The sequence below is a fragment of the Hipposideros armiger genome, unplaced genomic scaffold (assembly GCF_001890085.2).
Source record: "Hipposideros armiger isolate ML-2016 unplaced genomic scaffold, ASM189008v1 scaffold_264, whole genome shotgun sequence".
Taxonomy (NCBI): domain Eukaryota; kingdom Metazoa; phylum Chordata; class Mammalia; order Chiroptera; family Hipposideridae; genus Hipposideros; species Hipposideros armiger.
In genome coordinates, this window is record NW_017731614.1 from 786,126 (window position 1) to 813,353 (window position 27,228).

At 53.3% G+C, this 27,228-nt stretch overlaps 1 protein-coding gene across 15 annotated transcripts in view; it reads left to right on the plus strand.

The window, feature by feature from the left end:
* Nucleotides 1-27,228, plus strand: part of MPRIP (myosin phosphatase Rho interacting protein) — a 140,875-nt gene that overhangs the window by 88,324 nt on the left and 25,323 nt on the right. For 5 of the 15 annotated variants that reach the window (XM_019656649.1, XM_019656647.1, XM_019656646.1 and 2 more), the window contains exons 6-15: nt 3,042-3,321; nt 4,471-4,984; nt 9,532-9,673; nt 10,485-10,598; nt 12,088-12,144; nt 13,388-13,456; nt 16,386-16,475; nt 20,410-20,519; nt 23,566-24,124; nt 25,886-26,002. In XM_019656649.1, coding sequence (XP_019512194.1) covers nt 3,042-3,321; nt 4,471-4,984; nt 9,532-9,673; nt 10,485-10,598; nt 12,088-12,144; nt 13,388-13,456; nt 16,386-16,475; nt 20,410-20,519; nt 23,566-24,124; nt 25,886-26,002 — 2,052 coding nt within the window. The remainder of the gene's footprint in view (nt 1-3,041; nt 3,322-4,470; nt 4,985-9,531; nt 9,674-10,484; nt 10,599-12,087; nt 12,145-13,387; nt 13,457-16,385; nt 16,476-20,409; nt 20,520-23,565; nt 24,125-25,885; nt 26,003-27,228) is intronic. The other 10 variants (XM_019656658.1, XM_019656659.1, XM_019656653.1 and 7 more) reach the window with 7 other exon arrangements.

The window sequence follows — 27,228 nt, forward strand, 5'->3', positions numbered from 1 at the left end:
CCCAGCTCTGCAGGAGGAATCTAGCTCCACCCTGTGCCCACCAGAGCTGTGCCCTGTTTCTGGCCTTTGAGCAGAAGTCTCTAGCTGTTGGGAGGGGGCATGGCAGGGGCAGTTAGAGTGCTTTCTGCTTTAGAGAAGCGTTGCTACCGGCGCATGGCATGAGGGCAGTGTGCTGACTGGAGGGATAAGTGGCCCTGGAGGTGGGTCTCCTTGGGCCACTGTTGGAGCCCTCAGGAAACTGTCAGAAACCGCCACTGTTTTTTTCCAAGAAGTCCACTTTATCCAGGAGGGTCAAAGCTCTCGGGGATGTCCAACCTGGGAGTTGGGTCAGCTGGCAGCTCTGATACAGTGGAAGGTCATGTGTGTCTTGAGTCTGTAGGAAGGGCCATCCTGGTTTTATCCTTCCCGTGAGACCTGGACCCGTCTTGTACTGTGACACGTGGTGCCTTGGTTTCCCGGTGGGTCCTCCAGGACGTCCCTCCAAGGCAAAGCTTCACCCCCATCCTGGGCCTTTCTCCTACTCATAGGGGCACCCGGGGTTGGAAAACACTTGGAGCCCCACCCTTTTCCTTACTGGCTGTGCAAGCGTGGGTGTGACACCTCTCTCTCCCCTGCGAAGTGGATTGGCGAGGATGGGATGGTGCAGTGCCGAGCCAGAGCCCAGCACGTGGCTATTGATAAAGAACCTACCAGTGGTTATACTGGGTCTGCATGCGCGCGCACACTTAACCTGTGTCATCTACAACCCTTGTAAGGGCTCCAGGGGTGAAGGTAGATTTCTAAAAGTGAGTCTTGGCCACCAGGATGGGAGTAGGCGGCTGGGCATTTGTACATTATTCCCCCATGGTTTGGGGAAGACAGTTAAGATGTACCTCACTCTTGAAAGGGCCCAGAGCCATCTAGCTCCCTCAGCAGCTGGCATCCAGGACCTTGGGCTGGACAGGGGGCTTATGCCCAGGGTGTGAGCTGGCGCTGCAGGGCAGCTGGGGTTCCCAGCCACACCCTGGTCTGGGCTCTAGTTCGCAGTGTTGAGTAAAGGTTGTCGCCATGCTCTAGAATTGGACTCCTTGTGTCTGACTCCCTTTGTCTGACTGCTCCCTTGAAGCAGCACCACCTCTGACCTGGGAGAGATGGAATTGAGACTGTTCCCATCTGGACTACAGGCTCCCATCTATTGGGTTGTTGAAAAGGTCATGACATGTTTGCGACAGATGGCACTAGTTCATTTTTGGAAGTACCAGAGTCATTGGCATCTATGTTATTGCTATGTCATTTGGCAGCTGACAGTTCTAGCTTCATTCTAAAAAAAAAATTGAGTGATTTGGTTGAGTTTTGGAGATTTTACAACAAGTTGAAGATGGAAGACCAAACTGTGCATTTTTTACTGTTTTACTTCCATAAAGGGAAGAACGCGTGTCAAGCTTGTGAAAAGTTGCATAAAGTTTATGGTGACAATGCTTTACAAGAATGCCAACGATGGTTCACGAAATTCCATCCTGGTGATTTTGATCTCAGTGATGCTCCTCTGTCAGGGAGGCCCACCGAGGTTGATGATGACAAAATAAAGGCATTGATTGAGTCAAACCCATGTTACACGGCATGAGAGATAGCAGAAACATTGAACATTCATCATTCAAGCATTCACGACCACCTGAAGAAGCTGGGATACGTAGTAAGCAAGCTTGATATTTGGGTTCCGCGTGAACTCAAAGAAGTTCATTTGATGGCGCATATGCTCATTAAACATGAGGAAAATGATCCTTTTTTGAAGCGACTGATAACTGGTGTTGAGAAGTGGATTGTTTACAACAATGCAGTGCGCAAATGGTCTTGGTCCCGACATGACGATTCACCTCAAACAACATCGAAAGCAGACAATTCATCAGAGGAAGGTTATGCTCTCAGTGTGGTGGGATTTTAAAGGTGTCGTGTTTTTCGAGCTCCTACCAAGGAACCAAGCAATCAATTCGAATGTGTACTGTTGGCAATTGGACAGTTTGAAGGAATCCATCATCCAGAAACGTCCAGAGCTTGTTAATTGTAAAGGAGTTGTGCTCCATCGCAACAACGCAGTACCACACACAAGTTTGATCACCTGTCAAAAATTATTGGAGCTTGGATGGGATGAGTTGCCACACCCACCATACTCACCTGGCCTTTTGCCGTCAGACTTCCCACTTGTTTCGCTCTCTTCAAAACTCCTGGCGTGGTGTAACATTCAGTTCAGATGAGGCTGTAAATCGGCACCTTGTTCAGTTTTTTGCAAATAAAGACAGGCCTTCTATGAATGAGGAATTATGAAGCTCACTGAAAGATGGCAAAAGGTTATTGAACAAAATGGGCAATATATCATTGATTTATCTTTGTTCTTTATGTAAATAAATGACCTTTGAAAAAATAGACAAAATATGTCATGACTTTTCCAAAGACCCAATGGCTTGTGCTGGTGGGTGGGCAGGAGGAGAGTGAATGAAGATTTGAGTGGTATTCTTGGTTTGTATCTGATGACTCTTCACAGCGTTACAGGTATTCCATTTTAGCATCCTAGGACCACAAATGGGAGGGTAGGTGAGGCCAAGGGCTGGCCCCGCATGGATGCTGTGTGAACACGCTTATCATTCACCCCAGTGGGCCCATCTTGATGGCGTGTTCTTTCCTCACCCGTCCCAGCTCCTGGTACTTATGTCCTAAGCACCTAGAAGTCTAGGAATGACAGACACGGAGCCAGCCACTTGTGGTCTCACCTTGAATGCTGGTCCACTGCCCTGGGCTCTGTTTGGTTTTGTGGGCGGGGAGAACTTGCATGTTTGGTGTTGGGGCTCCAAGCAGACACCCCAAGCCTTTGCTGCATGCATTTGCCAAGTCTGGCCTGAGGCCCATGGGACCAGTCCCTTTGGGGTGCTGGCTGGAGCTGCAGGGAAAAGGCTCTAGTGCCGTCCAAAAGGAGCTTCTACCCCGACCAAGACGTCTCTCTTTTGAGCCTTCCCTTCTGGGAATTCTGGGTCCCTGACACTGTGTACTTGATTTTGGTGTCCTCCCAGAGCCGGACAGCCAGACCTCAGCTCGGGCTGTGTGCTTCTGTGCCCACGCAGACACCGCTCTCTCCCCAGGAGCCAGGGCCAGCCAAGATGGCCGTCACCACCAGCAGCAGCATCCCCAGCGCTGAGAAAGTCCCCACCACCAAGTCTACACTCTGGCAGGAAGAAATGAGGGTGAAGGACCAGCCAGATGGGAGCAGCCTGAGTCCAGCTCAGAGTCCCAACCAGAGCCAGCCGCCTCCTGTCAGCGCCCTGAGGGAACCTGGGCTGGAGGGCAAGGACGGTAAGCGGCAACCAGCTTGGCCCCAGTGCTCACCCCTCCTCGCAACATGGACAGGCTCCCATCCATACAGAGCTTGCACTGGGGCTCACTCAGGGGCCTGCACAGCCCGTCATGAGCCCCAGCCCTAGGCAGGGCCTGGCCCGATGTGGGACTGGGGTCCCTTGGCTCCAGCCTTGGCCGTGGCCCTCTAGCCCTTGAGTCCTACCTGTAAAGGAGGATAGCACCTGCTCTGTGAATCCCGAGCAGGTGCTGTGAGACTCACAATGCTCTGTAATGAGTAGGCCTCTGCTTCCTGTCCGTTGTGGCTGCTTTGTCTTCATGGCCTAGTTAACCCTGGAAGTCCACTGAGAGCAGCAGTAGGTAGGGTGCTCTTGTCCTTCTCACCTCTCCATCCTCCCAGGCCCCCAGTGAAGCAGGGGGAGAAGGTGCCAGAGAGGAAGCGGTTGGCATCAGCATGCTTTCACTTAGCCTGAGCAGAAGCAGGGCAGCGACCTCTGCCTCCCTCGTCCAGGCCCTTGCAAGCTATGCAAGATACAGGCTAGCTTTTCCCATTTATACTTTGTCCAGACCATTAAAGACGAGTGGACAGTTGGGACTGACCCAGCTCATCAGTCCAAAATGCACTTTGCACAAGCTCTGGGCAGTCGTTGCTGACAGAAAGGAGGTACTGCAACTCTGCTCTGCTGACCTCTTCAGGTTCCCAGCCTGGGGGCCGGCAAATCCTCATTTGGTAGCACACACCCATTCATGACTAAAATCATTCACTCCTCTGGTTTCTGTTCAAGTCCTCTCCCCAGAAGTGTACTAAAAGACTAAATGGCTAGTCGGCTATTGGTTCTGTCTCGATGTTTGGTAAGAAGTAGTTGTTGGGACATCTTCTGGGGGCGTGGGTCCTGCTCTCCCAACTGAGACCTTAGACTAGAAGTGTAGGGCCCCCTGGCAGTCTGGCCAAGAGGCTGCCAGGTTAAGGGAGAGAAGAATGAGATACAGTGGGAAGGAGATTTTATTCCCATCCCATGTCATCACATTGCCTTTAGAGATGAAGGTAGAGAGAAGGCCCTGTTTGGATCTATGTGGGCTTAAAACATCCTCAGAAACCAAAGGTGGCAGCTGGCTCAGTGCATCTCCTGCCTCCCCTCTCTCTTTCAGAGGAAGGCACCATGAGCGGCGACCATATGGACTGTGGCCGAAAAGTCCGGGTGGAGAGCGGCTACTTCTCCCTGGAGAAGACCAAGCAGGACTTGAAGGCCGAGGAGCAGCAGCTGCCCCCGCCGGTGTCCCCTCCCAGCCCCAGCACCCCCAACAACAGGTATAGTGGCCCCAGACCGCCCTCCCAGGAGCTTGGCCATCCCCTTCCTTCCCCAGGTCTGCGAGCCCCCTGCCGAACGGTCTGCTGCAGCTCCCCCCAGTCCCTGGACCTGGCCAGCCGGCCCCCCGCCCACATGGACTGCGGCAGCACTGGGGGGCGGGGAGCAGAAAGACTGGGGCGCACCTGTGCCTTCAAAGCCAGCAGGCAGTATGCCGCCCTGGCCGACGTCCCTAAGGCCATCCGGATCTGCCATCGAGAAGCCTTCCAGGTGGAGAGAAGGCGGCTGGAGTGTAAGACTCGGGCCCGGAGCCCTGGCAGGGAAGAGGTGGCCCGCCTGTTTGGCAACGAGCGGAGGTAAGGAGGGGATTAGAGGGCTGAACGTGTGTGCACACAGGCTCTCCCCCAACCTGCACAGTCTCTGGCATCCACTCACATTCTCGCCCACAGATCCTCACACTCACGGAGCTGTTATGTACTCTTACACACTCTTACTGTCTTAGGTACACGTTCCCTTCCCCCTCCTGCCCTCCCATATATGCACACTTGTTCCCTAAGCCTTGGGGAGCACGCTCATTCTCCCTTTGTGTTCAGAGCATATGGGGAACCTTTCCCTCTTGATCCTGGACTCTGCTTCCAGAACCTGACCCCTCGTGGTCAGAATGTAGCATCTCTGGGTACCCAGAGCCGAGACCAGCCAGCTGCTCTCTATGGGTGCCTCCTAGCACTGGGACCTTAAGGGCCCTGGGGCAGGTTCTCAGCTGCCTGGGCCTTGTGTAGCTGGCCCAATTCTGGCCTTTAGGGAGATAGTGGAGGCAGGAAGACCCCAGAGATGCAGGTAGTGGGAAAAGCTCTCCTTGCCCAGCTGTGGGTGAAGGACATGGAAGCAGATGCAGGGAAGGTGGCCAGGCCTCTCCCTTGAGGACTTCCTCCACAGGAAGCAGCCTGGGAAACTGCTGGGTGCCCGGCAGCATCTCTCTTTGTCCAGGCGGGGCTAAGATGTGAAATGGCAGGGCTAAGCAGAGTCACGGTTCCTGGGGAGAGATGAGGTTGGGTGATGGGCCTAGGACAAGGGCCAGGGGCAGAGGCGTGAAACCCGCCTCTGGTCTGAGGAGAGGAGGGCTCTGCCCTTCTCTTGTTCCACTGGCCCTGTGCTTCCCAGGGAGCTAAGGAAAGAGCTTGGTTCCATCTCTGAGGCCTTCAAGCCCAGGTCCGGACCAGAGCATCCAAGTGCCCTGTGTCTCTCTGTTTGCCTGACAACAGGGTCCCCACCCAGATGACCCATAGGCTACTGGGGGCTCACGGACCCCCATAAACCATTTAAGAGTCTATATGTACATTTTTCTGGGGCGGGGTGGGGAATCCATAGTTTTCATTAGGTTCCCAAAGAAGTTTGCTTTTTGAGAAAGCGGTTTGGACCTAAGTCCCAGAAGTGTTCCCAGAGCATCCGCACTGCCCCACCAAAGCCCAGTAAAACTCTGAGTTGGGGCACACTGTGGGGATAGGCCAGGGGGGCAGTGGGCTCCCCTCTAGAGGCCGGCTGGGAATTGGGTGCTTTTCTCTTGTCCTCCCTTCTCTTTTTACCACCCACCCACTCGCCCATACGCCCCAGGTGGAAAGGATCTGTGGACCTGTGAGTTCACCTCCAGGATAAAGAAAAGATGCGCTGGGAATTGGGTGCTTTTCTCTTGTCCTCCCTTCTCTTTTTACCACCCACCCACTCGCCCATACGCCCCAGGTGGAAAGGATCTGTGGACCTGTGAGTTCACCTCCAGGATAAAGAAAAGATGCCCAAAGGGCCGGCTGAGTGGCTCAGTTGGTTAAGAGCTCGCTCAAGAGTTTGAGCTCTGAGCAACAGCGGTTCGAGTCAGCCCGAGCTGAGCAGCCGTGAGCTGCCAACAGGTGGCGGGATGGCTCAGCTAAAAAAAAAAAAAAAAAAGATGCCCAGGGTTGTTAGTCTTGAGAAGAGAAGAAAACAGAATGTGTCTAATTCTGAGAGGGAAGAGGGAAGCTGACCTGTTGCTTTGAAGGAGTCCCACCAAGCAGTTGGCTAGCTTCCCGTTCCGTTAGTAACCCCGTGAGGTGCTGGTATCGCCACCCCCAGTGTGCAGATGTGGAAAGATAGGGGATCCGGGTCCAGGGGACTCCTCACGGGAACAGCTGGGAGCAGTGGAGCCAGGACACATCAGCTGGGCCCTTATCTGGGAAGGCCCCGTGACCTGGGACGGGGCCGAGGTGTCCTTCAAGTGACTAGAGAAATCTCTCAGTGAAGGGACTTGCCAAAGATTTAAAGGCCAGCAGCTGGGGTAGGGGGATTGGCGCTGACCGGCAGGCAGGCTGCGTGTTGTGAAGGCTCCTGTGCGGGCAGCCATGCCCAGGTTTAGCTGCAGACCAGAGAATTAACATTTAGCACACCTGCTTGGCTTTGAACTCTTTCTTGTCTAATGGCCTTGGGTAGACGGCATCTCTGGGGCTTTGCTTTCTGCATGCTCTTTGCCACCGTGGGAATGGGTTTTCACCTGGTGTTGGCACCCCTGGGACCCACTGGCTCTGCATCTTAACACTGTAACGTCACTTTCTTACTGACCCTGATGACATCTAGCTGGCTGCTGTCCCTTCCTGAGGCCTGCTCTCTGGTCCCGAGTAGCCGCCCTGTGCTTGACTGGGTACCTGTCTCCTGGTTGACTAGAGCAGAGCCCCACAGTGGCAGGCTTTTGGCCACGGCTACCCAGTGAGCCAGGCCTGCCCAGGAGCCAGGCTGGGGGACCACAGGGCTTGGTTTCCTGGAAGCCATGGCCTTGAAACAGTGGTCCAACCAGCTCCGCTCTTCAGACTTGCTCCAGAACCTTTAAAACATTTCTTGGATAGTGAGCTGCTGCTGAGCTAGCGTGAGGAGGCCATGGCCCTTGTGAATCTGGGTGACTGACACCAGGGCCAGCTCCCGCGTGGTTCTGCTGGCCCCCAAGCTGGGAACCTGAAGAGGTCTCAGAGCAGAGTTGCAGTGCCTCCTTTCTATGCTGTCAGCAAGCCCAGGGGGGCATCTGTGGTCACACCTGCAGTACTTCCAGGGAACCAAGTTAAATACTTCCCCGTTTGCAAAGTAAACATGGCTGACCTAACCGAAGCCCCTCTGTGTGGAGAGGCTGCTGCAGTGCCGCTTTCCTCTTCTCTTAGCTGATGCCCCTTCATAGCCCTGGCAGTCCTGCAGCATGCGATCCGCATGTAACAGCCAGGTGCTGTTCCTCACCGCCTTCCTGGGGCTTTCTAGGCCCCGAGCTCAGGGGTGGAGGGTTGGGGGAGGGTGGCTGTCATTCAGCGAGTGGTGGCACCAAGGCCTGGGAATGGGCCTGGAACCTTATCCAGACCTCAGCAGGACAGCCAGCCCCAGGGCATTCCTCATCCACCCCACCAGGCTGAGCACTTGCAAGAGCTCCTGCGGTTTCAAGAGCTCTGCCTCTGCCACAGTTTCCTGTGCTCAGACGCACGCCCTCCCCTGCTGCCCCGCACTGCTGGTCCTGGCGGGCTGGCCTGGGAAAGAGCTCTGTTCCTGAAGAAGACTGCAGAAGCTTAGTGCACCAGGGCGCCCTTGTGGAGGCCTGCCAGTGCTCTCCCACTGTTTCCACGTTTCTTGTGGAAGCACAGGGAGGAGCAGAGTGCAGTGCCCCAAGAAGTCTGCCCTTGGTGGTAAGCCTTCCTTGATGAAGAATCCTTAAGGGATCAATTTTTACGGGTAACCTTCCCTAACAAAAAGTTGGCACCTGAGGAGGGCAGGTATCTCAGGTTTTGAGCCCGTTTCCTCTCTTCTTTCTTATAAAGTTAGATGTTAGTTTTCTGGGCTCAGAGGCCCTTCACTCGTTTTTCCTCAACTCTCCACCACTTATACAAAATGCAAGTAAAACCCTCCCTGTGAGGCAGCTTCAGGACACTTGCCTGGATCTCCCTGAGGGATGACAGGCCTCTGTCCTGTGCCGTGCCGTGTCGCTGTCTGAGACCCAGGCCCCGGTGTGCCCCACCAGGCCTCCCTGCCCATGCCCACCATGACGACTCCTCGTGATTCAGGGATAAGGACGGTCTCCCCTCCTCAGTGATCACCTCGGGTTTTGTTTCTTTATTTCTTTGGATAATTTTGATTTACCATTATTTGATTTTAAAAAGCAGTCCTTTTCTGTTTATTCATTTTCCAGCCTTATTTTCTTCCAGGTCTTGCCCCTCTCCACCTTCTCCTGCTGTGTCGCTGTGTGACGTTACTCGCCCTTCCTCCGCCTGCTTCGCTCCCATCTCAGCTCCGTCTCCAGCCATAGATGGCCTGATGATGCCGCCGGCCCTTTCACACGAAATCAACTTGCTTTGTTTTTGTTTTAATTGGTTTTTTATTCTTTTTACTATTGGCAGAAACAATGTTAATTCATGGGCCTTTTTCTTGCTAAATTTTGGGCATCCTGGGTGGGGGCTTCATCATGATCTGCTAGGAATTAAGTGAGAATGGGGCTGTCCCCCTCCGAGGTGGTGGTTGTCTTCCAGTCCTGCGGTGGCTCAGGAAAGGATGCCCAGTGACGAGCTGTGTGATTGCTGAGTGTGTCAACACAATAAACAATGCAGGGACCTTCGGTATCGGGGTGGGAGGGCATGGACAGGCCTGGCGAAAGAGAAGGCCCTTGCCCTGAGCTGCTGCCAACCAGCCTGGGCAGCTCACCCTCCACAGTGTGGGAGAGGGAGCTCACGGAGGGGTGTCATAGGTAAAGTGGCCAGATGTGCTGTGTGCACAGCCTGCACGCCCTGTGGGAGGCTGGGATGGTCCAGGCCTAGGGGTGTTGGCTGAAGGAACCTTCTGCAACAAGACCAGGCCCACCTTGGGCTGTGGGGAGCCCTGTCATCCCCCAGCAGCTTCCTGTCCTTTCTTGCAGGAGGTCCCAGGTAATTGAGAAATTTGAGGCCTTGGACATTGAGAAGGCAGAGCACATGGAGACCAACGTGTCAGCCGGGACCTCACCATCAAGTGACACTCGCCAGGGCCGCAGCGAGAAGAGAGCATTCCCCAGGAAGCGGGTGAGCACTGAAAAACGAGCGGCGCCTTGTGGGGCCATCTGGGCCCGTCAGCACATGACCCCGCACCCCTCTTCGCGGCCCCTGGCACACACATGGACACACTTTTCCTGGGCTTCCCACTCTCTTTTCGTAGTTGTTTGCTTGGGTCTCTCATCTCCGTCTCCAGTTAGTGAACTTCTTAAGGACAAAGCTTGTCTTCTCTGTCTTCCTCTCAGAGTTTCATGCATCTCTGCTGAAGGCTGTTCTAACGAGCTTTAGATCCTGGATGGTAACTAGAGCCTCAGTCTTCCTCTCAGGAGGCCCAGCCACAAGGCTGAACACCTTCCTTTTTCTTTCAAGTGGTGGCCATAGCCCTCATTTCTCTACTCAGTCCTCCTCCTCTTGGGCAGCCTGCCCGCCTCTTGTGGCCCTGCTGTGTGCAACCTTCATCTTCCTCCCCAGTTTCTCTGGGCTCCTGAGGTGCCCTGCTGCTCCACTCGCAGCCACAGAGCTCATAGCCCTTCCTCCTGTGACCCCACGAAGCAAGGGGCGGGACGGGACCAGAGAATGACAGTGACTGGTGCATCTGAAAGACAAGGCTGCTCTAACAGCCAGGGCATGTCAGAACCCACTTCCGGAAGCGAAGCGGAAAGCACTGGATGGGGAGTCCAAGATGCAGGCTCCTGTCCCTGCCCTAGCAAAGACGGAGCACCTCCGTCGCTTGGGAACTTGGCCCCTGCAGTCCTGACCTCCCCACAGCTCTGGCTGCCGGACTCCCTGCTCCCTGCCCGAGGTGATGCTTGTACTGACTGGCGGCTGCTCTCTGCCACAGGACCTCCCCAGTGAAGCCCCCACAGCTCCACTCCCGGACGCCTCGGCCTCCCCCCTGTCTCCACACCGAAGAGCGAAGTCACTGGACAGGAGGTCCACGGAGCCCTCCTTGACGGTGAGCCCAGGCGCCTATGCACCAAGGCCTGGAGGCACTCTCCCACTGCTTCTGTCACTTGAGGTCGATGTCTGCTTCTGTCCGTGCACCTGCGCTGGCTGTCCCCCCTGTGCACGGGCCCTCGTGTCTGTGTGTGGGAAGCAGCTGCTCTGTTTCTGACCCTTTTCTGGGCTACGTGGGCATCCTGGGCTCTAAGGTCCCCAGTGGAAGAGGCCACCCGGCCAAGGCAGCAGAGTCCTGACTCCAGGGCACTGAGACGTAGCAGAGAACCTCTGTTGATTCTGGATGTTTGTTTCTGTGACGTTTTGGAGGCAGGAGCCCCCTTTGGCTGGGAGCACTGGCCCTGTTCATGGGGTTTTCCCCACAGAGGGAGAACAGGCCTTTCTCCAGGCCATTTAAGCTGTAGCAGTGGGGTGCATGTGCGGTGTGGTCAGGGGAGGCCAAGTGCTATTGCTCCCACCAGCAGTGATGAGCCAGAGGCCTTGGGGGTGAAAGACAGCTGCTCGCATCATCACCTGTGGCTCCTTTCTGCTTTGTCCTTAGCCTCTTGGGGAGCCCAGGGTTGGTGCTACCTCCCCCCAATAGGGGAGAGGAGCTGCCAGCCAGACTGCCATGAAACCACAGAGCTAGGACAGGAGGTTTCTTACCCAGGGGAAGTTTGATTTTCCTTGAGTTCTGGGTTTTGCTCCAGCGTTTGAAGCAGAGGCTCCCAGAACAGGTGTCTCTGGGCATTGTCCTGCCACTTCACACCTCCCAGTCCTTGGAATACAAAAAGATGTCACAGCCCATTTGTGGTCAAGATGGTTGTAGAAACAGAGAGAGCAGGAGGGCTGAGGAGAGGACGATCCATGTCTCTCGGGCACCAGCCTTACGGGTATCCAGATGGAAAATGCAAGCAGGGCACAGGTGCAGGAGGGCCTGCTAGCTCTGTCTGTCTGCTGTCCTGGTTTTGCTCTTGATAGGAACACAGAGACTGAAATTCATCCTGGTACAGATGAGTGGCCTGAGGGTCATGGCGGAGCTGCTTCTGTGTCTTGCTCGATACCAGACATGGTTTCTACTCCTTGGTCTTCCGCTCTTTCTTTCTCAGTCGTCCCGTGGCTTCTGCAAGAACTTCTGAATTCTCCTCTTAGCTCTCACATCAGATGCTCAGTGACTCTCTGTCCAGGCCGTTATTCCCTGCCTCCCGGGCAGACAGAGCAAGGACTTGTCTCAGGGCGCTCACAGGGCAGTGGGGCCGAGCCGTCCCCTTCCCGAAAGCCTGTCCAGCCCAGCATCTGCCTCCTCCAGGATATGCGTGCCTATGGAGGGGCTACGGGCAGCACCCACTGGGGTGAGGGACCATCAGGCTTGTCTGGCCGGTGAGGAACCCCGTGTCCTGGTGCCCGCCTCCCCTGGACAGAAATGCCTGCTGTGCGAGTCACCCTTTGCCCACAACCAGGATACCATAGTGCTTTCCTCTAAACTGTTCCTTTTTCTCCTTTCTCAGCCTGACCTGCTGAATTTCAAGAAAGGCTGGCTGACCAAGCAGTACGAAGATGGCCAGGTCAGTGTGCAGAGCTGCTGTGTGGCTTCTGAGGGGCTGGGGAGCAGGTGCGAGGCCAAGCTGGCCTTGTCTCCACTGGTCTGTGAGCTCTGGCTGTTCCCCCTCCCGCACACCCCCGGTCTTATGGACAAGGACTGTGTCCAAGACCCCATCACCTTAAAGAAGTGGAGGTTCGCAGCCCCCACCCCCGTTTGTGCAGTAGGGAGTGGGGCCTCTGGAGAGGCCCCAGTCAAGCCAGCCTGCTGCCAGTGTGATCGATTGCTCTCCTATGTCCAGCCGCTATCTTGGCTTCTGGCTGCAGGGATGAACTCCAACACTAGCTCCCCACCTGTGGATCTTTACTGAAAGTTCCCTGAAAACTCAGGCTTCCCAGTGACAGGGAAAGCCTTTGGTTCTAGAGTTGGCTTGTGTTTGCATGCAAGGCAGCCAAGTAGACAGCTGAGGGCGGTAAGACTGTCAGAAACACCAGCTCATCTGCAGTCCTGGGAGGGCCAGTGTGGGACATTCTTGCCATCAGACTTGAGCAAGAAGAGTCATTGGCAGCTGGACCTTCCAGCCGTACCTTGACCCTGGTTGGGGCTAGAAGTCCAGACCTCCAAGGAGGCATGAAGAGGAGCTGCTAGTTGCTATGGTGAGGCCCCTAAACCTCGCCCGCCCATGCTCCCTGTCTGCTTCCTGAGCATTCTCCCACCTCTGTGTCAGTCCTCCCAGCCTGGCCTTAAGACTCAGGTCTCCTTCCTTGCTATTCACAGTGAAGACTTGGGAATCCGGCTGGTTGGTTTGCTCTGCTCGCTGTAGGTGGGTGTGTTTGGTTCCATATATTTACATACTTCTGGTTAACCAGCCAGTGGCTGTGGCTCACAGGTGGCCTCCTTAGGATGGAGATGAGTTTTCACAGCCACCTTTCAGCTCTGAGGGCCCAGCCCCCGATCTGCAGCCTCCAGCTATTCTGTTCACCAGCCATACCGCTGTGGGTTAGAGAGCCCGCAGCCTGTGGCATACCCCTGCTCTCCCTGCTGCCTTGTCATTGGGGAACCGAGGCTTAACAAGCACCCTCAGATCATGTGTATGGCTCCTGCGGCCTGAGCAGAGTCCTCTGTGTGTGCCTGCCACTGTGGGAGAGGCTGCCACCCTCTGCTTTACCTGTGCTCTGGGAGGTGCCCCCCAGAGTCTGGCATGGATCACCTTGGAGCAGTAAGGATGCTGCATGGTAGTTGGATCTGTCTTTTCCCTTTTGTTTTAGTGGAAGAAACACTGGTTTGTCCTTGCTGATCAAAGCCTGAGATACTACAGGGATTCGGTGGCTGAGGAGGTGAGTGTCTTGGCTTTGCCCCCATTGTGGAGACAGCTGAGGGCTTCAGGTGGCATCTGGGAGCCCTCCATCTGTGCACGGGTGTTTGTGTTGCCGTCGTCCGTTTCCCAGTCCAGATGTGGGGGGGGGGGGAGTCTGAGTGCAGGGCAACTGCTTTTGATGTTCTCATGACTGGCTCCTGCCGAGAATGTTGGTGTCTTTTGAGGCCCTGCTTTAGGCACCTGGGTGCAGTGGGTTTAAGTGACTTTTCTTTTGTCTGGTCTTTGAAAAACACTGAAAGATGTCTTATTTTAAAACTCAGGATGAGCAGTTTTGTTTTTCTGCAAAGGGATTTTGTGGTGAATTGAGACTTTTACAGAACTGAGCTAAATCTTGTCCCTTATCTTCTGGACAAGGAGGGTGGGGAGGGATGTGGCAGAGGAACATGGTTGGCCTAGCTGACAGTCTTGATTCCGTGGTCGAAGACCAACCAGAAGGGGCTTTTTTTCCTCACCTACAAAAAGTCATCTCTTGTGAGCAATTTAGCATGTCCGTGTTCCTAACCTTTCCCTTGCAACTCCACTCCAGGAATCCTTCAGATACAGATGTAGAAAAAGATCTGTGTCCCAGGTTAGTCATCTGTGCAGAATGACCTGCACCTCTGTAATAGCAGGAAATTGAGCCTAAATATCTGTCATTAGGGGCCTGCTTATATATGTTTACATACTCCAAACCTAAACTAAAACTAAGTTCTTTGTGGACTGCAGAGGAAAGGTAGATAGGTGTGGACTAGTGGGGTACAGGCCTCTGGGTGCCTGGTCAGGGAGTACATGCAAGGCAGCCAAGTAGACATGTGTGAGCATGGGGTGTATATGCACAGAGCAGCCCTTCTCTGAGGTGGGCTACAGACCCTTGGAGACAGTTTCAGGGGGGCTGGGATACTCACAACTTATTGTTCTAAAACTAAGATGCTGTTTGCTTTTTTCACTGTATTCACGTTTGCACTAATGGCAGAGGCAGTGGTGGGTGAAACTGTTGGTGCCTTAGCCCTGTCACAGGCTGCCACAGATGGCCAGCAGTCACGTGTGCTTCACTACCACACACTCAGCGATGTTAAAGAATGGCCCTTGATGTAACAGTCAAGTTACTGATTTTACTGCGTCTCAGTCCTTGAGTATCCATCTTTGTAATATTCTGTGATTTGAAAAGGGAAGTACGCTGTCTTGTGGGTAAGCACGTCTGTGCTCTGTTGGCACTGCCCCTTAACTAGCAGCTTCTCATTGGTGGAACACCATCTTTACTTGAAAGAACTATTGACACAAACTCCTCATTCACTTCGGGTGTTAGCCCAGACATTTTCTTGAGAATGAACCAAGTGAGCCTATTCCTTCTAGGAAAAGAACTGACAGGATTTGTTGCCAGTGATACAAGATGAGCTTTTAAGCAAAAATTGGAACTTTGGAAGACTTGTATTTACCATCATGAACTTGACAGCTTCCCTTTATTTATAGACCCTCCTGACCAAATACGTGATGCTACTAAGAAATGTGATGTTTCATCTTGTATAAGTTGTGTCAACATTTGAAAGATGTGTATAACTCACTGTCTTCTAAATGACCGATACATAATGTTATACAATTGTGCATGGGTAAAAATTTCATTCGAAGGGCAGTGTAAAACCATGGATTTTAATGTAACTGAGTACAGAAGTTCCTTGATAGGATTTCAGATTCTACTTTGCAATTAACCTTTAAGGAACTACCACTTATCAAAGAAAAATAGCCACAATTATCTGAAAAGACTATTAAAATATGCCTCCCTTTTTTTTTCCAACTCCATATCTCTGTAAGACCAGACTATCTTCATATGATTCAACCAAAACAGTATATCCATCAGACCGAACGCAGAAACAGATATGAGAAGCCAGATATTAAAGAGATTTGTAATAATTGGGAACAATACCACTCTTACCAATGATTCTTTAAATAATATTTTTATTAAAAAATGAAATGGGGGCCGGCCAAGTGGCTCAGTTGGTTAAGAGCTCGCTCAAGAGTTTGAGCTCTGAGCAACAGCGGTTTGAGTCCAGCCCGAGCTGAGCAGCCGCTGAGCTGCCAACAGGTAGCAGGATGGCTCAGCTAAAAAAAAAAAAAAAAAAAAAAAAGAAATGGGCTTATTTGTATTCTTAAGTGAATAAATGTTTAATTTTTTTCAATTTAATTTCTAATATAGTAAATATCAGTAGATAAAGCTCACATAAAAACTCTTTGGGATCCTCAGTTTTTAAGTGTAAAGAAGTTGTGGCATTAGCACATTTGAGAACCACCAGCATGGATATCTTTGGCAGAAGACACATAGGAAAATGGTGGCATTGACACTTCCAGGGAATGTGGGACAGGCAGCACGCTCCCTTGTCAGGGTATATGCCCATTAAGAATAAGGCCAACACAAAATCATGGCAATTTGTTCACCTAGATTTGACTTTTATCTCTAAATCTCTTCTTAATTAAATTTATTGGGGTGACATTGGTTAATAAAGTTATATAGGTTTCAAGTATAAATTCTATAATATGTCATTTATATACTGCCTTGTGTGTTCAACAAAAAACTAAACAATCCAATTAAAAAATGGACAGAGGACCTGAACAGACACTTCTCCCAAGAAGACATACAAATGGCCAACAGATACATGAAAAGATGCTCAACTTCACTAGCTATTAGAGAAATGCAAATCAAAACCACAATGAGCTATCATCACCTCACACCTGTTAGAATAGCTGTTATCAACAAGACAAGTAATAACAAGTGTTGGAGAGGCTGTGGAGAAAAAAGAAGCCTCATACACTGTTGGTGGGAATGCAGATTGGTGCAGCCACTATGGAAAACAGTATGGAGGGTCCTAAAAAAATATTTCTAAATGTCTTAACGGTCTTCTCATTTCTCTCTGCAGGCAGCTGATTTGGATGGAGAAATTGACTTGTCTATGTGTTACGATGTCACAGAGTACCCTGTCCAGAGAAATTACGGCTTTCGGATACATGTGAGCACAGAGGTGGAGTTTGGAGACAGGCTTGGTACAGAGGTTGGGAACACGGGCTTGCCCAGCTGAGATGTGTCTCTAACAACCTGACGTCTCGCCCAGGGGCACTCATGGGCAGCCTGACATCACATGCTTGGTCAGCATGCACTTCCCATCGGTGTTGGTGCCTTGTCGTGTTCCTTCGTCTATCCTGTGGCACCTGACCCCCAACCCTAATTGGTGATCTCAGCAAAAAATTAGACATTAGCATCTTTGAAGACTATTTAGAAGCTTTTTGTTACTGAAGGTTCTTTCTTTTTTTTTCATGCTGGAGTTTGGGACAGTGGAAGGATGTGTGGGATATGGAGAATAAGAATGAAAGTTGATTTTTTTAAATCTCATAGTACTAGGTTTTTATTCACTTATTCTTTCATTTGTTCATGCATTCAATCATAAATTTGAAAATTCATGTAAGTCTTTTTTCCCCACAATCTTATGAGGGACTCAAACAAGCAAGGGATTGCTCATGCCCTTGAAAAGATAATCTGATTAGATAAAGAAGACAGTTCTAATTGGCCATGTCATTAAAGTTGGTGGCTTGAGGGCTACCTGGAGTTAGTCAGGCTCCAGGTGAGGGCACAGTCCCCTGACTGCCATGTCTTCCCTCACCCTGACACCAAAACCATCCTCAAGTTCAAGAATTAGCCACAACGACTCACAGAGCACAGGAAAGCACCATACTTAACAATTGTGGTTTGTTGCAGCAGAAGGATACAAATCAGAACCAGCCAGGGGAAGAGATGGCTGGAGAATCAACTGGCAGGGCCCTAAATATAAGCTTTCATGTCCTCAGGGACATGTTACCCTCCCAGTGTTGCTGTGTGGTGGTACACAGAGCTTCCAGCCCAGAAAGCTTGCCCAAGCCCCGTGTCAGAAATTTTTATTGAGGTTTCATAACTGTCACTGCTGATTGAATCATGTCCACGTGTTCGAACGCAATCTCCAGTCCCTCCTCAGAGGTCAGCTGATGTCACATGGCCCAAAGCCCCAGCCCTCTCACTTCATGGCTGGTCTTTCTGTGTGGCCAGTCCCAACCCTGAATAACAAGGGTTCAGAGGTTTTTTCCTCTGGAGCCGAGACAGACCAGATCTCTCTTTGGGCAAAGCTAATTATTTCCTCACAAAAGCATTATGAGTTTGTGATAGGTAGAGAGCAGCCTGACAGAGCTGCCACTACGGGGGCTGGCCCCTGGGGCTTGGTTTCTCACAGAGGACTAGAACTCCAGTGGGATCACCTTTAACAGGGTCTTACCTTCAGGTCTTTGGGCCCAGAAACTCAGTTGTTTATCACTGGACTCAGTAGACCAGGCACACTACAACTGACTCATACTAACCCAACTTAGAGGAGAATGAGGTTCAGACCCAAAAGCCATTGTGTTCATTATAAGGCAAAATCCAGCCACCAGCCCACTGGGCTGCTGGTCATGGCATTCCCTCCATGTGGTCTGCCAAGTCATAGTTGGAGGTTGCACCAGGGCCAGGGCATGAGTTGGTGGACCTTAGGCTCCCTGCCACCCCACTGTGATGCCCTTCTGCCCCAAGTCCCTGCAGGGGAAACAGACCTGCTCAGTGAGGTAAGTTAGAGCCTCGTCTCTATGGATAGCATTGGAGTCAGTGACGAGTTCTGGCTTTCTGGGCCCCACATTGAGTCCCTCATCCTTACCTCCCTCGTCTTGACCTCCCCATCTCAAAAAGCAGGTCCCCCTGGGCAGGGCATCCTGAGGTAAGAGGTGGCTTGTCACTTAAGTCAGCGCCCATCACTGAGCAAGTTACGACTTAATAGTTCTAGGGTCTGGACCATGCCGTTAGCTTTCCTTGTCATCTCACCCATCAGTCTGACCCTCCTCACTTGTCCCTGGGGCAGGGAGCTTATCCCAAGTTCTGATGCTTTTCCATGAGCCCCTGGACCGAGGGGTCTAGCTCAGGAGAGATTGCACTCAGCATGGTAGGGCAGGGCCTGGAGGGGTCTCAGCCCAGGTCACTAGGAAGCTGTAGGCTCTGACAGACAAGGCTGGAGGAATGAGTGTGCAGTGTCTGTCCCCAGCCTAGCCACCAGACCTAGTGGCACCTGTGAAAGAGCTGAATGCAGAAGCCAGGCAGTGGCGGCATGGTGGGAACCGTGAGTGCCGGGGCACAAGTCGGTCTTGTCCTGCGGTTGTGGAAAGCACTGGAACATGCTAGAAGACACGAGGAGGCTGTACATTAGTAAGGCACACCCAACAGGCATGCAGGCAGTCAGAAAGGCGAAGGGGAGGCAGGCGGCCAGGCAACCTGGCACAGCGGGGGTGGCAGCAAAGAGTGGCTGAGAGGCACCGTGGACGAAGCACGCATGGGCCATGGCTCTGGCCTGGTGAGGAAGCAGGTGTGAGGTCTTGTGCTCCAGAGCATGGCGGGCTGTGTGCAGAAGAGGGGCAGCAGAGGCAACTTCACAGGAGTCGAGCCTCTGGAATTCTGGCTGATAGTGTGTTTGGGGCTATGGTGTGCTAAGATGGTTAGGCAGCCACGAGTATGGATCTACAGCTGGGAAAGCCTGCTGGAAGTGAGAGATGAAGTCATGGGAGAGAATGTGGAGATTGCCGAGGTCAGCTGAAGAAACACCCAACCTGGGAGTGGGGGAAGGCTGAGGTCCCTGGCATGAGTGTAAGCGCGTCTTGGAGGCATGAGGGGCCAGCACTTCCATAGAGCTCAGAGGCTGTGCCCCCACCCTCGGTGTACAGCAAGGGAAAACCAAAGGAGGGATGAGCCATGGGCTGTGGGCTGTCTCTGTGGGGAATGCTGGTGGCAGCCCTTGGTGGAGGTTGAGGTCAAGTCTAAGCTGTGCTTCGCAGTACTCTACTCCAGCACGTGGTCTCTTGTGTTTTGGGCCCTGACCACACCAGTACCCATCCCCAAACCATCTTGGTACTGTCATCTTCCCATCAGCTGACTTGCTGGTGTGTCTCATGGGTTTGTTTCTGAGTAGCCTGAGCAGCTTAAAGCACAGGACTGACATCCTCACTTCTGTGAGATGGGAGCCTATAGGTGCAGAAGGAGGGAAATGGACCCCACGTTTCCCGCCCCTCCCCTTCTCAGGTGGTGCTGAGCAGGGCCCTGTGGGGATGCAGGGACCATGACCCAGAGGCCAGTCTTTACTCCTCACCCTCACTGGCCATCCTACCTCCTCAGCTCCTCCATCTGGCTCCCCTCCCCTTGTGTGTGTACACTGCCCCCCACTGCAAACGTGCCCCTCTGATACCCCACTAGCTCTTCCAAGTCAGGGGCTCTAGGGATTGTCTGAGGTGCTCCCCTCCATCTTCTCTGTCACCTCCCCCACTGCCTTAATTCTAGTCACCTGGACGACTGCCGTGGCCACCCAGCAGGCCTCCCTGCCTCTTCTCAGCCCTCCCGTCTAGCCTTGTGCCTTCCACTGTCCTCTCCCTCTGCTCCTGATGAGCGTAACATGGCACTGCACCTGGGCTCACACTGTGCCCCCCGCCAGGGACATGCACCCCTTCTCCATTCGCCTGCCAGCCCTCCTCACCCAACAGAGCCCAGCTCAGCCCCGCTGTGCTGTGGGCATTTCCTTCCCCACTGCTGCCCACGTGTTCCATTATCTCCTTCCCCCAGCCTGTGAGTTTTTTACCGAGCAGGGTGAGTCACCATTGTGGATACTCAGTATGCCTGCTGGATCCGACAGGGACACACCAAGGCAGCCGCTGCCATGAAAGCAAATCCGGGCCCACAGCTTTGCTCTTTCTTTGGCTCTCCAGGTCTTGTTTGTCCCATGGGGGGGGGGGGGGGAGCGGCGTACTGTGCTCCTGTCCTGAAGTGGCCAGAGTCCTCCATGCAGGACTTCCTTTGGGGATGGGGATGGGGAGGGGACAGTGGTCACTGATAACGCCTTGTCTTTTTTGTAGACAAAGGAGGGCGAGTTCACCCTCTCTGCCATGACATCTGGAATCCGGCGGAATTGGATCCAGACCATCATGAAGCATGTCCACCCAACCTCTGCCCCAGATGTGACGAGGTAAAGCAGTGGGGTGCCCGAGGGAGCCGCCTTCCCCAGTGGCCACCACCTTATCCTTTATGGGTCAGGCCTTCTGGGACCTGAGCTCTGCGCCTCACCCAGCACAGCCTTCCTACCCTCCTTTTCCCCACCACTGGCTCACCCCTGTTCATTCTCCTTTTGACTTCCTGGGTTTCTGCCTCAGGTTACCTTTCCTCCATTAAGCCTGCTTGGGGGAGCTACTGTCAGAACTGAACTTAGTGGAAGACGCTCCATCTGACGTGGGCAGGGGCCCTGGGCCTCGCTGGTGGCTATGCTTGGCTGGGTGGGAGCAGCCCTGGAGGCCCCTTCATAGGCCACCAGAGCATTTCATTTCGACTCACTCCTACAGCTGTTGGAGTTCTGCAAACAGGAAAACCCCTGAAACTCTTGGTGCTGGAGCCTGAGTTGAAACACTATTTCCCCCATGTTAACACTTGGGTTCATGTATCCATGATTCACTGCATGCTGTCCTCCTCCAGCCCTGAAGGTTAGACACCTGCTGATTTTCTTTTTACAAGAGAGGACACAGTTCCAGTGTGCAGAGCTGGTTCTGTGATGCCCAGAGCTCTGCTGCCATCACCTCAGGGCTTCAGAGCCTTTGCCTGTTCCAAGAGGCTCACTGAGGACCCTTCAGGACATGTGGTTTGACTCCTCGAGTAATTTTCTGGCACTGGAGGTCACGTGTGGGTCAAACCTGGTGCCCACCATGTGCGCCTGAGCGGCCTGGGCAGCTGTGGTTACACCAGATCTTTGTCAAGTCCTCATCTCCTTCCTAGTGACGCTGCATCTCTTTGAGCGGGAAGGAAAGGAACCCAAAAGAATGTTTCTTTAGTTCTTCCCTGTGTTTATTAGCATCATTTGTTCATTCATTTATTAAACGAACAGCTGGTTGTTTGTGAATTGGTAAGACCAGGAGGTGGTGACCGGGACACACTCTTGGGTGTCCTGTTAGGAGAGATGACTTGTTTGTTAGTGGGGAGCCTCCTGTGTGCAGAGACGCAGGAGGTACTCCCATCCCCATGGGGCTGTGTCCCATGGCAGCCTCAGCAGCTGCTCCCTACCTCTCCCCCATTCAGGAGCAGAGGCCAAAGCCTTACAAGCCCAGCACTTTCTGAGCACTTCAGGATGCCCCATAGCAAACAGGGAAGGCACTTTGGGCCTCTCTGCCGAGGCTGCTGCATGGCCTCTGGGAGGCGGGGTGGCACGGGCAGTGCACATGCAAGGGCCAAGTAGCCGCCGGGCATCTCCTGGCCACTGGCCCTGACCTGCCCTCCGTGTCCCAGCCAGCCCTGGCCGTTCAACTTGGACCTGGCCATGAGCATCGCATTGAGGATTCAGCTCGGGGAAGTCAGCTTTGGGGTGTCCCAGGGCAGGTGTGTGGCCTCAGAACAGATGCCAAGGACACACTTGGGCACACTTGTGTGCCCATGTGGCTCAGGAGTGGCCCCTCCCAGGCTGGTGTGCATGCTTCCCTTTTGCACTCGCGCGTGGGCTCCCAGGGACCAGGCATTTTGTTTCTGTAGGGAGGTTGACATGACAGTTGTCTTTTTCATTAGAATTTACTTCAGAATTAGTGGAGTGATTTGTTTCCCCAATTCGTTTTCAGCCTTTGTGCTCATTTGATGTGGGCTTTGATAGTTTGAGGGAAATATAGATTTTTTTAGTGCTATGAGGCTGTCCCAAGAACATATTAGAAACAGAGGCAAACATCAGAGGTGCCTGGGTCAGGCAAGGCTCTTTGGGCCCCTTGAGTCTGGTGGGGAGTTATAAGGGCTTCCTGCCGAGAGGCTGCGGGGGCCCCAGGAGGACTAGTGGGTTCTGGTGTGACTGCTGATCCCCGCTTTCCATGTTGTCCTGTTGCCCTCTGTGGCTGTAAGCCTAACCCAGCTCTCAGTTCAGTGGCATCACAAGGTCCATTCTGGAGAGTTTTTATTCAAATGTGTACGTGGTCTTAAACTGGAAACTGCAGGTCCTACCATCTGAAGCACTGTTTTTTACTAGTTAGCTACCCGGACAGGTGGCACCAGGGGCTTGATGGCAAACCCGTTCCAGTTTCCTTGGGTGTCTCTTTCTCTGGTCCATTTCTCTTTGGCCCCCATTTAAACGCAGGTGCTACCTGGAGCCCCCTGCGGGCCTTCGCAAACCCAGTTGGCTTCCTCCTCTCTGCTGAGGTCATTGTGCTTGGGTGGGACCAGAGGTCACTGCTTAGGCTGCAGGTCTCAGGCTTATCCAGAGAGCCTAGAGACCCCTGCTCACACCACCATGACTGGTGCCCTGCCCCTGCCCAGGTTGGGCCTTCTTCAGGAGTCTGCTTTGGGGCAAATTGGGAAAAGGCATGTACTCACTGCTGGGCTGGCAGAAGTGCCCTCGAGTGTCTTGCTCACCACCTGTCAAGTGGGCTGCTGGTGGGCACGTGGGTGCCATCTGGGCCATGCATCTCAGTTGTCCACAGGTGGTCTGGGTGTCACTCTGATTCATTTATCATACCAGCCACCAGGGTGGTTTTCTTCAAACACAGACCTTGTTGCTTCCCTGCTTATTAAAAAACCTTTGATCCCTTCAAGGACACAGTGGCCTCATTTATCCTGTCACCACTGCCCAGTACATTCATGCCTCAGGGTTGGCCTCCTTCATGAAGGGTTTAGATAGTTGCCTTGCCCAGTGCAGCTTGACAGGCCATTGGCCTTGGCTCTAAGCAGGGTGGGGCTCCCTGTGCTTCATCATCCTGGTGATAGGGACATTGTGACACTTTCCTATAGCATCTCTTCAGTAAGAGGACTCTCCTAGTATCGTCCTGCTGGAAACTGCTAGGCCACCTGTGGCTCTTTCTCTCCCATCCCCACTCTAAACACGGTTTGGGTTCTCCAAGGAAGTGACAGCAGAATGTCCTTTCTTCCCATGCCCTAAGGGAGCTGCAGCAGAGGTAGGAAAGAGTGTGGGAAAGCAGCGGAGCTGGGGCCCTCTGTGGGAGTGAGTGCTTGTCACCAGGAGCCACGCCTGACAAGCTGTTTGCCCCCTGCCCCAGCTCACTGCCAGAAGAGAAGAACCGGAGCAGCTCCTTCGAGACCTGCATGAGGCCAAGTGAGAAGCAAGAGTTGGAGCCTGGGGAGCCGGACTCCGAACAGAAGAGGAGCCGGGCTAGGGAGAGGAGGCGGGAGGGGCGCTCTAAGACCTTTGACTGGGCTGAGTTCCGCCCCCTGCAGCAGGCCCTGGCTCAGGAGAGGGCCAGCACCACAGGGCCGCCCAACGCTCGCCCTGAGGGGGAGCCAGGGGAGCTGGAGCGTGAGCGGGCGCGCAGGCGGGAAGAACGCCGCAAGCGCTTTGGGGTGCTCGATGCTGTGGATGGGCCAGGCACTGAGGATGCGGCCTTGCGGATGGAGGTTGACCGGAGCCCAGGGGTGCCCATGACTCCCGACCTTAAGACACAGAATGTCCACGTGGAAATCGAGCAGCGGTGGCATCAGGTGGAGACCACCCCTCTCCGGGAAGAAAAGCAGGTGCCCATTGCTCCCCTGCACCTGTCCTCTGAGGATGGAAGCGACCGGCTCTCCACTCATGAGCTGACCTCTCTACTGGAGAAGGAGGTAATGGCTGGGGCGGTCACAGGCAGACGGATGGGCGGGTTCCATGCGGCAGCCTTTTCTGAGCACCCTCTGTGCCCAGCGATGGCCTGAGTGGTTCAGCTGCATAACACTGAGGGAGATGAGGCTCCTCTTCTCCCCTCAGTGACTTGCAGACTCCTCAGGGAAGTACACACGTGGACAGACAGGTGCCTAGATTGCAGTGCAGGCTCTGAAAGATGAGGGAGTGCCAGCTTATGCAGGGTGGCAGGAAGGGGGCGCCAGGCCTTTCCAGAAGGACAGAGGAGTTTGCCAAGTGGCAGGGGACTGTCAGTAGAGCTAGGGTGGCCAGAGAAGAGGCCCAGGTGGGGGCCTTGTTTACCGTTTCCAGCATGAACTTAGAGATTATAGATGGGAGAGGGACGTGAGCAGAGTTAGGCTTCGATCTGTACAAGGCAGCTCTAGGTGGAACAGGCCAAAGCTGGAGGCAGAGGCGAGTCCCAATGCTTTCACAGCTGCCTGGTGACTGTCGATGAGACCTGAGAGGGGGTGCTGGGCAGGCAGATTCTAGATACCCAGATGTAAAACAGGCCTTTAGTGGGTGAACAGGTGAAGGATGCCCTAGGATTCCTCTCATTCAGCACAGGCTGAGCGTGGAGCCTTTTTCCAGAGTGCACTCCTCGGCATCCAGATGCAGAGATGAGTAAGCCAGCCCGGCTTCTAGCATAATATGCTCCCTCGTGAAAATGTATCGAGAAACCAGATCTTGGGAGCTTCAACAGTGGATTTAGAAGTCTGAACAGGGAGTTCAGTGGCCAAGGAGGCACAGCATTAGTTTCATGTTTCAAATGTGTTCTTGAAGTAAGTAGCTAATTAGAGTTAAGGTTTGTCGCTTGTCTGCCCTCACGTCTCATCTTTTTCCTACTTTATTAAATTCATGAAGCTGACATTTATCACCAGCATGAACACATTGATTTTTTTTCCATTTTTTATGTCTGTTAATAAGATAATAAAGGCAAGATACAATAAAATAACAGTTTAAACTCACATTGCTCTAAACTGCCAAAATGGGCCAGCAGGTCACATGGTGAACCATCAATTTGTTTTAAACACCAATGTCTGAAAGTCAAGGATCCCCACACCTCTCATAGCACAGCCTGCCAGCGCCCCGCCTGTCCTCTGCACTCCAGCTCCCAGCTTCGCAGCCTTGGGGTGGGGCAGCCTTCGGGCAGGGCATGCAGGCGGGGTGGACCCCATGGCCCAGCATCCAGTAGGCACGTAGGGAATGTTCCAGGAAGAAGTGGGTGGATAAATAACCAAATTGAAAGCAAGAAGAGTGTGAAGTAGCTTGCTTGCTTTTCAAATGTTGTGGAGCCCTTTTTGCAAACAGTTTTCTGTGGAACCCCTTGTATAAAAGTGGAGTTGTCGCAGTGGCAGCCGAGGCAGGGCTGGTGTAGGCCTGCGCAGAGCAGCACTGGCTTGTCTGACCATCCTGAGAAACCAAAAGGCACAAAGCCTCACTTCCGGGGGGATACATGGGAAGCTTACGCAGGCGTGCGAATTCCATGGGCATCAAGGGTAACAAGTGTGCCCTGTACTGACGGCTTGAGCTGGAGCCTTTAGTCCCACATGCTACAGGTAAGAGGAGATCAGCTCATCCCTGACCTGTGGGCACGTGTACTCAGCCCAGCTAGCATCGGAAATGCCACCATGGGCCTCTGCTGTGCTGCTGCTTCTGCATGTTCCCATCATTTTGCTTAGAAATGGATGTCTTTTTGCCCACAGTTGGAGCAGAGCCAGAAGGAGGCCTCGGACCTTCTGGAGCAGAACCGGCTCCTGCAGGACCAGCTGAGGGTGGCTCTGGGCCGGGAGCAGAGTGCCCGGGAGGGCTACGTGCTGCAGGTAGGGCTGAGAGCATGCCTCGGCCCTCGAGGTGCACTCAGGGGCTTCAGTGTGAAGGGCCCAGACTATCTAGGAATGTGCAAAGCCTGTGAGCAGGGCCAGCCTCTGCCACACGCTGTGCCTCTGGGCTCCCCAGCTCTCAGTGCAATGGGCCATATGTATTTTTCCTCCTAGTGTTACCTTCTTGGCAATCTGCCTGAGATTTTTACATCTAAGGGTTTTTCTCTTTGTTTCTTAATAAAATAATTTTGGTGGTCTATCCTTTTGGCTCTCAAAGTCACCCAATATATAAGTATATGTATTATAAATACCATATATTTGCATGCCATTTCTCATTGTTTTCACAAAAGCAGTATTAGGCCTGTTTTACACATTGTAACATAGCCAGCCAGGTGCTCCCTTACAACCAAGTTCTTGGCAGAGCTGGCACTGGATCCCCTGCCCCTGTCTGTCTGTGCCACACCTATAGAGCAGACCTGGGCTATTACCACTAGCCTAGTGGACCCGCTTCTTTCTTTCTACCTAGACTGAAGTTTCAGGGGGAAAACATGGCCACCCAGCCCTGAGTCAGCCCAGCCAGCCAGCCCTAGAAGGCAAAATGAGGAGGGCTGCAGCCTGGTCCTAAGCTGAGAGCCACTGCCAGAGGTCTCTGTGCCAGAGTCCTGGCCGGCAAGCACATCCACAGAGCGGTGGGCACTGCTCAGAGCATCTGGCCAGGCAGTAGGTCAGCTGGACGGGGAGTGGCTATCCTGCAGCTTCCCGGGCCCCACTCTAGTTCTAGAGTACACAACAACACACTCCTGCCCCATGGAGCTGACGAATGAATACTGGGGAAAAGCAAAATGGGGTGATGGAACGGAGCTCCCTGCCAAGGCTGAGGACCTGGCATTCGAGTCAGGATCCCAGGTTCAAGTGCAAGCCCTGCCACTGATCAGCAGAGCCGGTGCCCCTCCCCACAGCGCCAGCCTCCTTGCCTGTGTAGACTTAGACCCCGTCCCCAAGGGCCCTTCCAACTCTCACTGACCCTGAGTCTCTGTGAAGAGTTGCTGTGTCAACATTTCTCAGACCACCACACCTTGGCCGCCTCGGTCTGAGCCACCCAGGGTAGCATGTGAACTCTCTGGGCAGTCTGCCTTCCTGCCTCTCTTCGTACCCTCCATACTGTTTTTGTTGCATGCTCCCTCTGCCTTCTCTTTCTTTCTCCCATTTCTCTTTTCCCCCAGCTT